Source organism: Salmo salar, chromosome 26, assembly GCF_965601325.2.
Source record: "Salmo salar chromosome 26, fSalSal1, whole genome shotgun sequence".
NCBI lineage: Eukaryota > Metazoa > Chordata > Actinopteri > Salmoniformes > Salmonidae > Salmo > Salmo salar.
The window spans coordinates 14,921,257-14,930,769 of record NC_138316.1 but is presented as its reverse complement, the minus strand read 5'-3'; the positions used below and the strand labels follow the sequence as shown (position 1 = coordinate 14,930,769).

At 41.8% G+C, this 9,513-nt stretch overlaps 2 protein-coding genes across 4 annotated transcripts; one reads left to right on the top strand and one right to left on the bottom strand.

The window, feature by feature from the left end:
- Positions 1-165: 165 nt before the first annotated feature.
- Positions 166-2,934, bottom strand: LOC106587283 (chemokine-like factor). The gene is given in 5 exon segments (XM_045708682.2): positions 166-695; positions 1,107-1,202; positions 1,324-1,342; positions 1,344-1,477; positions 1,959-2,934. Coding segments are annotated over 5 exon segments (417 nt in total). The 5' UTR covers positions 2,019-2,934; the 3' UTR covers positions 166-587.
- On the top strand, positions 1,153-9,453 carry LOC106587284 (thymidine kinase 2, mitochondrial). Of its 3 annotated transcripts, none has more exons than XM_045708681.2 (10): positions 1,153-1,186; positions 4,625-4,662; positions 4,783-4,857; positions 4,987-5,040; positions 5,124-5,213; positions 5,622-5,695; positions 5,788-5,876; positions 5,970-6,049; positions 6,170-6,250; positions 7,244-9,453. In XM_045708681.2, exons 1-10 carry the CDS (start codon positions 1,168-1,170, stop codon positions 7,328-7,330), a joined length of 687 nt encoding a protein of 228 aa, XP_045564637.2. In that variant the 5' UTR covers positions 1,153-1,167; the 3' UTR covers positions 7,331-9,453. The 3 variants fall into 3 exon arrangements, with proteins under 3 accessions (XP_045564637.2, XP_014030996.2, XP_014030997.2); XM_014175521.3 differs by lacking the exon at positions 1,153-1,186 and adding an exon at positions 3,879-4,129; XM_014175522.3 differs by lacking the exons at positions 1,153-1,186; positions 4,783-4,857 and adding an exon at positions 3,880-4,129.
- Positions 9,454-9,513: the final 60 nt, after the last annotated feature.

Genomic DNA, 9,513 nt, shown 5'->3' with positions numbered 1-9,513 from the left:
AAACAGCTCAAAATGCAATAGAAACATTACTTTAGAATAAAGTAGAAATAGACTAGGCTTACATGTAACCTGACATTGTTAAAAACATTATGTTTCAAAGGTGTATTTATTTTATATACATGATAATTGTGTTGTTGCATGGATAAAACTATACAAACAAAGGGGCAATCTGCAGTTGATACATCCATTTTTTTATTTAGAAATTAATGATATATGTACACATATATAAATGCCTCATGAGCTTAGTTCAACTGTCATACACCATCAGAACCCAAAATATAAGCTTGTTTAACTCCAATAATTGTAAACAAACAAAATGTAAACAAATACAATATAAAGCCTCGAAACATGGTTAAAACTATAATGTTGATATCATTGATGGTCAGTCCTTGCATACATTGCTCTGTCTATGAATTTGTGAGTGGTTACATTTCTCCAGACCCATATCCTTCAGGTTTCTACCAAAACGGGCCGGGGCCAAGCTTTGTTATTGTTTCAACTGCTGATTGCCCCTTTAAACCTGCACATATAAATGCAAGCACTGACATATAAGAGAATGAGCATGGGAGGAGACAATTATGGTGTCTTCAGTTCACAGTGCCAGTTGCTGCTGTTCTTGGTTGATTGAATGTGACCCTCTTGAAAAGCACGTAACCATCCACACACCACAGGCCTGTTGCTATGAAACCCACTATCTGGATAGGGAAAATATACAAGACATTTACATGACATTTTAGTCATTTAGCAGACGCTCTTATCCAGCGCGACTTACAGTAGTGAATGCATACATTTCATACATTCTTTTTTTTTTCAGTACTGGTCCCCCGTGGGGATCAAACCCACAACCCTGGCGTTGCAAACACCATGCTCTACCAACTGAGCCACGTAGCTGACATTTCTGTAATAGTTCATTCATTAGTTGTACTGGGTGCCAAATGTGGGATTACAGTATAGATGAATGTTAGTGGAAATGTTCACAAGGATTGTAATGCCTTTGGGCAGTTCATTATTGACAGGAGGGTGTGTAAGATGAGGCATCACCCAGAAACCCAGTTCTATAAGGCCCCCAATTAGGTCAAAAAGGAATACATTTGTTTTTATCTCACCCCTCCACCCAGGGTCCCTGTCACTGTGTAAGTGGACACTGCTATCAGACTCAGGATAAGCATGAAGACTGCTGCAAACAGTGAGTTGAACAAATCCTGAAAAAGAAAAGACAATGGAAGTTACTCAGAAAGCTTGACTGCCTGACATTTTCACAGCAGCTAATCAATGTAAAATACCTACTGTAAACAATGTACTGTAATTAAGTAGGTTCCTTACAACGAGAGGCCAAAAGAACAGTCAGCTTCTTGTTCAACTTCAATGTGTACAGCAGAAGCAGGGAGAATGTGATCACAAACTCCATGCATGTAGCTGCAATGTATTTGGGCCTGGATGCTACCGCAAAACACACAAATGCTACAGACATAGTCCCCTGAAAGAGAGAGCATTGGCATTTAGGAAATTATAGGAAATGTTATTTGATTGTTTCCATTCAAAAATATTTAAGAAAAGTCTAATCCTACAAATTGAAATGGTTGTTTCACACCAAAAGCTGTGAAAATGCTGGTAGTTTTAATGTATTAAAATGTAATGTCTACTAGAGGGCATGCAGTATCTTGTTTAACATCATCATCAACTACTGGGTTTAACGTTTGCACAGTTCACAGGAACTATAGCTCTGATATTCACTTCTACCTCTGTTTTCTCATAGATAACATATTTAGGAAGTAATGTATGTCAATATAATCTCTCTATAAGAGTAAGCAAGTATAATATCCTATAATAATACTGTGCAATACATTCTTGCTGTTTTTATCAAGTTTACCCCAGATATATGGCTTCTGTGGTGATAAGTCTTTCCAAAACCCAGTGGTTTATCAAAGTATGAAAAATGCATATGAAAAATGTCTCACCATCTCTACTAATTTAAGGACACCCCTCAAGGATCGGAGAAAAGCAGTATCAACCTCCATGGTTAACGAAGGGATGTTACTGGTTGTTTTGGAACAGTCGTCTGCCTTGTTGTTAAATTCCAAAGAACCAGCTAAGAGTTTGTGCTTCCTGAAAAAGCTATTTCCTTTCAGTTGCAGGAAATTACAGTCCGTTGCTCAGAATGTGTGCAGTGTTTTCACACCCATCACTGTTAAACACACTAGGCCTTATCATACTGCTTGCATGCCACTAAACACATCAAATCAAATTTTATTGTTCACATACACATGTTAAGCGGATGTTAATGCGAGTGTAGCGAAATGCTTGTGCTTCTAGTTCCGACTATGCAGCAAAATCGAACAAGTAATCTAACAAATTCACAACAACTACCTTATACATACAAATACACACAAATGTAAAGGGATGAATATGTACATATAAATATATGGATGAGCGATGGCGTGTGGCATAGGCAAGATGCAGTAGATGGTGCAGAATACAGTATATACATATGAGATGAGTAATGTAGGATATGTAAACATTATTAAAGTGGCGTTATTTAAAGTGACTAGTGATACCTTTATTAAGTCCGTTTATTTAAGTGGCCAGAGATTTGAGTCAGTATGTTGGCAGCAGCCTCTCTATGTTAGTGATGGCTGTTTAACAGTCTGATGGCCTTGAGATAGAAGCTGTTTTTCAGTCTCTCGGTCCTCGCTTTGATGCACCTGTACTGACCTCGCCTTCTGGATGATAGCCGGGTGAACATGCAGTGGCTCGGGTGGTTGTTGTCCTTGATGATCTTTTTGGCCTTCCTGTGACATCGGGTGGTGTAGGTGTCCTGGAGGGCATGTAGTTTGCCCCCGGTGGTGTGTTGTGGGGTCGACCACACTACCCTCTGGAGAGCCTTGCGGTTGAGGGTGGTGCAATTGCCATACCAGGCGGTGATACACCCCGACAGGTTGCTCTCGACAAATTTCTTCAGCCTCCTGAGGTTGAAGAGGCGCTGTTATGCCTTCTTCACCACGCTGTCTGTGTGGGTGGACCATTTCAGTTTGTCCGTGATGTGTACGCCGAAGAATTTAAAACGTTCCACCTTCTCCACTACTGTCCCGTCGATGTGGATGGGGGAGGGGTGCTCCCTCTGCTGTTTCCTGAAGTCCACGATCATCTCCTTTGTTTTGTTGACATTGAGTGTGAGGTTATTTTCCTGACACCACACTCCGAGGGCCCTCACCTCCTCCCTGTAGGCCGTCTCGTCATTGTTGGTAACCAGGCTACTACCACTGTAGTGTCGTCTGCAAACTTGATGATTTAGTTGGAAGCGTGCATGGCCACCCAGTCGTCGGTGAACAGGGAATACAGGAGGGGGCTGAGAACGCACCGTTGCGGGGCCCCAGTGTTGAGGATCAGCGGGGTGGAGATGTTGTTTTGTAAACTTCACCACCTGGTGGCCCGTCAGAAAGTCCAGGACCCAGTTACACAGGGCGGGGTGGAGACCCAAGGTCTCGAGTTTAATGACGAGGATTCTATGGTGTTAAATGCTGAGCTGTAGCTGTAGTCAATGAACAGCATTCTGACATAGGTATTCCTCTTGTCCAAATTAATCATGATCTGAAAATGTCAATCAATCTGCATAGAATATTACAATCAGAAAATATTTGATTGACTTTCTCATATAGGCCTATGCATTTTAATGATCCTCATCATTAATGTACTGATAATCTAGCATAAAAAACAATAACAGTAGTTATCTATACATGAGTCTCTCACTGAACGAGGATCAGTTTCTATCTTTTTTTGCTGGTGATGGTGATGGTGGTTGGTGGAGGGAACGCAGGTCTCAGAATAAATAAAGCGCTTCAACCAATAGAAAAAAACGACATCTCCATATCATGAACCAGGAAGAGGTTATTTGATACACGGAACTGGAATGCCACGTGACTGTCGAGCCCTGTGTGTTTCAGATAATTATGCGAGATGTCGTTTAACTCTCTTTGTATTAACACTTTGTGGAGATCTGCTATACGACTATCTTCTAACGCTGCTGTCACGTCAACGCGATTAGTGGCTATTCGCGGCAAAATATTTGGTGATACGCGCGGTGAGCTCTGCCAGACGAGAGCCCATAGTAACAATACACAGCACGTCTCAAGTAGGTGCCCATTGTCTGAAACATTATTTCAATACAGAGCGGTACAATGATACACGTTGTAGACTAATGTTACAATGTCATGTTACAATGTTGCATCAGAACAACAGAATAGAGTAACAACATAGCCTACTCATACTTTTACAACTTGAATAGCCTAGTTTACAATACGTGACAAATGTTGTTTAGAAACAATACACTTATATTCTGAGCTCACTTTAGCTACCACCAGTACATGCTGTAATTGTTTTGTTTTTTTAATGCACATTTTCTAAAATGCATATCAGACATTGGGTCGAACGACCCATGAGCAGTGCTATTATCTACCACTATTGTCAGTGAGGCTACATGCTCATCAATTTGTTCTAACCAAACCTGGGAAGAAAGCTATCACCCCTGCTTGCATCACCTATATTAACATCCTTATCCGTTTTGCTTTACCATAAAGCTGAACCAAGAAGTCATGTTATCTCACAATGTTCTCTTACTTCTCCCAAGGAAAGCTGGTGCGGAATGGGAAGGAGAAGAAGTTAGTGGTATGTACTGATACGTCGTCATTTTAAATCCATGAAAATCTTTGAAATTGATACTAAGACATTTGCTGCCTATATACTTGAGGGAGAAGTCAACACATGTATGTTGTTATTTTTCTTTAGATCTTTATAGAGGGGAATATTGCTAGTGGGAAGACAACATGCCTAGAGTATTTCAGCAAAACCAGTAACATTGAGGTAAAAAAAAAAACATGCAACACGCTTGTTCAACATTTAGCGATCCTTAATTTTCCTTTTATCCTTATGCTGCACTGTGTGTAAAACAAAAGGTCAAATGAAATCACAATTTTACTTTTGATTTCTCAGGTGCTGACTGAGCCAGTTTCCAAATGGAGGAATGTTCGAGGGCACAACCCCCTGGTACGTGACCGTTATAAAGAAGATGGTTCATTTTGATAAATGACATATTGTATGCTGATGTCAGATCTCCTCCCCTCCTGCAGGGGTTGATGTACCAGGACCCTACTCGATGGGGCATCACTCTACAGACCTATGTTCAGCTAACCATGCTGGACCGACACCTCTCCACAATGGTAGGTACTCTAAAACATTGCACATGTAACCAATGTGAAATGGCTAGTTAGTTAGCGGTGGTGCGCGCTAATAGCGTTTCAATCAGTGACGTCACTCGCTCTGAGACTTGAAGTAGGGTTTCCCCTTGCGTTGCAAGGGCCGCGGCTTTTGTGGCGCGATGGGTAACGATGCTTCGTGGGTGTCAGTTGTTGATGTGTGCAAGGGTCCCTGGTTTGAGCCCAGGTTGGGGCGAAGAGAGGGACTGAACCTACACTGTTACACACAGAACAGGTTGCACTGATATCCTACTGTTTCACTACTGTTGCATGTGTTCTATCAATAGTACAGATTTCTCTTTCACCAAGTACAAAGACTTGTATTTTACATTGCATAATTAACATGGTCTGTTTTGTGTTTGTTGATTCCAGTCAGCCCCGGTGAGAATGATGGAAAGGTCCATCTACAGTGCCAAGTACATCTTTGTGGAAAATCTTTTCAGAAGGTAATGCACATGGTATATTTCACACCACTTTATAGCTGGTTTTCATTTGCATACAATCTAGTTCATTTTATGTACTATTTTGATCTCTGCAGTGGGAAGATGCCCGAGGTGGACTTTGCTGTTCTTAGTGAGTGGTTTGAGTGGATCACACAGAACATTGCAATTCCTGTGGATCTTATCGGTAAGCTGTGTAGAAACGCAAGCTTTCAACTTTATTCTGATGATGTTGGGTCATTGGTAGAACCTTGTTCACTTAGTTCCTCCTCTGTTTCAGTTTACCTCCAGTCGTCTCCACAGACCTGCCATGAGAGGCTGAAAGAGCGATGCAGGGAGGAGGAGAAGATCATTCCTTTGGTGAGGGTAGAAGAATGACAAACTCAATGCTGTTCTTGGTCTCACTTCAGAGGAGTTGTAAGACTCGTCTCTTGCCCTAATCTCTCATCCTACTATCTTTTTCTTTCTTTTTTTAAAAAGGAATATTTAGAGGCAATCCATCAGCTGTATGAAGACTGGCTGATAAAGAAGACGTCCTTCAATGTTCCTGCTCCAGTCCTTGTGAGTGATCAATCATTCTCAGACGTGCGTTTGGGTGACAATGGTCAAGTAATGAGGAACGTTGTTTATACGTCCGAGTGTCTCCTGTGATAAGGACCAGAGTATTGGTCATCGGTGTCAAGGAATCCTTGTTTTTCCATTGTTGGGAAATAGTCAGTTGTTGAATAGAAAGGCAGGTATGGAGTTAAGTGATTGTTAAACAGCTCTGTTTTTCTTCACATTACTATAATCTGTAAAGGCAGTTTCACAACATTTAATGAGTATATACACTGAGTATACAAATCACCTGACGTGACAGACTGTAACGTGTACGCTGGGAGTTGGGAAGCAAGTTCAGGGAGTGACTTTTAATAATAAGTAACACAAGGAGCAGGCGAGGGAGCCCTGCCGAGCCGGCCGAGGCAGCCCCGGTTGCTCCGGTAGCGGCACCCAGACCCAACGTCACCTACATTCACCAAACTCCCTGATGCTCCCCTTTGGTGAGCCGTTATTTTGTAACGCGTACGCTGGGAGTCGGGAAGCAAGTTCAGGGAGTTACTTTTTTAATAATAAATAACGCATGGAACAAAACAAGAAACACGAGTAGCGTACAGACATGAAACAACAACGCCTAGGGAAAGAACCAAAGGGAGTGAGATGTGTGCCATTCAGAGGGTGAATGGGCAAGACAAAACATTGAAGTGCCTTTGAACAGGGTATGGTAGTAGGTGCAAGGTGCACCGGTTTGTGTCAAGAACTGCAATGCTGCTGGGTTTTTCATTCTCAACAGTTTCCCGTGTGTATCAAGAATGGTCCACCACCCAAAGGACATCCAGCCAACTTGACACAATTGTGGGAAGCATTGGAGTCAACATGGGCCGGCATCCCTGTGGAATGCTTTCAACACCTTGAAGAGTCCATGCGCCGACAAATTGAGGCTGTTCTGAGGGCAAAGGAGGAGGGGTGCAACTCAATATTAGGAAGGTGTTCATAATGTTTGTTCTATATTTTCAGGTAATTCCAGCGGACGATGACTTGCAGAAGATGCTCCACCAGTATGAGGAGAACAGAGAGAAGATTTTAGCAGGGAGCAATGTCTGACTGAAGTACTCAGTATTCAGACTCCTTGACTTTTTCCACATTTTGTTAGGTTACAGACTTAGTCTAAAATTGATTAAATTGTCCCCACCCCCTGTCAATCTACTCACAATACCCCACAATGACAAAGCAAAAACAGGTTTTTAGAAATGTTTTAAAATGTATCAAAATAAAACTGAAATATCACATTTTACATAAGTATTCAGAACCTTTACTCAGTACTTTGTTGAAGCACCATAGGCAGTGATTACAGCCTTAAGTCTTCTTTGGGTATGACGCTACAAGCTTTGCACACCTGTATTTGGAGAGTTCATCCCATTCTTCTCTGCAGATCCTCTCAAGCTTTGTCAGGTTGGATGGGGAGCGTCACTGCACAGCTATTTTCAGGTCTCTTCAGAGATGTTGGATCAGGTTAAAGTCTGGGCTCTGGCTGGGCCACTCAAGGACATTCAAAGACTTGTCCCAAAGCCACTCCTGCGTTGTCCTGTTGAAGGGGAACCTTCGACCAAGTCTGAGGACCTGAGTGCTCTGGAGCAGGTTATCATCAAGGATCTCTCTGTACTTTGCTTTGTTCATTTTTCCCTCAATCCTGACTAGTCTCCCTGTCCCTGCCGCTAAAAAACATCCCATAGCATAATGCTGCCACCACCATGCTTCACCGTAGGGATGGTGCCAGGTTTCTTCCAGAAGTGACGCTTTGTATTCATGCCAAAGAGTTCAATCTTGTTTCATCAGACCAGAGTCTTGTTTCTCATGGTCTGAGTCTTTAATTGCCTTTTGGGAAACTCCAGGCGGGCTGTCATGTGCCTTTTACTGAGGAGTGGCTTCCGTCTAGCCACTCTACCATAAAGGCCTGATTGGTGGAGTGCTGCAGAGATGGTTGTCTTTCTGGAAAGTTCTCCCGTCTCCACAGAAGAGCTGTAGAGCTCTGTCAGTGTGAGGATTGGGTTCTTGGTCACCTCCCTGACCCTTCTCCCCCGATTGCTCAGTTTGGCTGGGCGGCCAGTTCTAGGAAGAGTCTTGGTGGTTCCAAACTTCTTCCATTTACGAATGATGGAGGCCACTGTGTTCTTGGGGACCTTTCAATGCTGTATAAATTTTTTGGTACGCCTCCCCAGATCTGTGCCTCGACACAATCCTGTCTCGGAGCTCTACGGACAATTCCTTCGTCCTCATGCCTTGGTTTTTGCTCTGACATGCACTGTCAACTGTGGGACCTTATATAGACAGGTGTGTGTGCCTTTCCAAATCTTGTCCAATCAATTGAATTTACCACAGGTGGACTCCAATCAAGTTGTAGAAACATCAAGTATGTTCAATGGAAACAGGATGCACCTAGGCTCAATTTCGAGTCTCATAGCAAAGGGTCTGAATACTTATCTAAATAAGGTATTTGTTATTTTGTATAAATTTGCAAAAATGTCGTAACCTGTTTTTTTTCTCGCTTTGTCATTGAGGTATTGTGTGTAGGTTGCTGAGGATTTGTATTTATTTAATCCATTTTAGAATGAGGCTGTAACGTAACAAAATGTGGAAAAAGTAAAGGGGTATGAATACTTTCCGAAGGCACTGTATGTATGCTGCACCAACAATGGCAGTAGATATGTTTCTTGTCTGTAAGCAGATTATTATAGTCCAAGAGAGAACACCAAAATCAGCTAGTGGAGTTTCTTATCCACTGTTACACACTGTCTTAGAACAACTCTCTGACCGGTACATTTTCAGACAGCAAGTATTCCAAACTGTATATTTACTGCTACAAGTTGCTTTCCAACATATGTTACATATGCACTTGGTCGTTTTTGTTTGTTTCACTGACCATGATGGATTCTCTCTATACGGGAACATGATGCATTGTTGGTTTCATAATGTTGATCACGTGGTGACAGCCCTGAAACAATACCTACATTTTATAACTGCTGGGACATAGCGGTACCACCTCTGTAATACAAAGCATATATTTTAGGGGGCAGCTGATTAACATAGCTGTGTTTTGTTCTTATTTTATTTATTGTTAATATATAGAGGAACATGTCAGGCTGGAATTGCACTTAGTTGTAAACAGTTATTGCGTTTAAATATTGTACTCTTTCACTGAGTTCGTTTGAATAAATGCTTAAAAGTGATTTTTGTACAATAACATGTTCATTTATGCTATATTGCTGAATCAAGTTAGTGTAACTGTC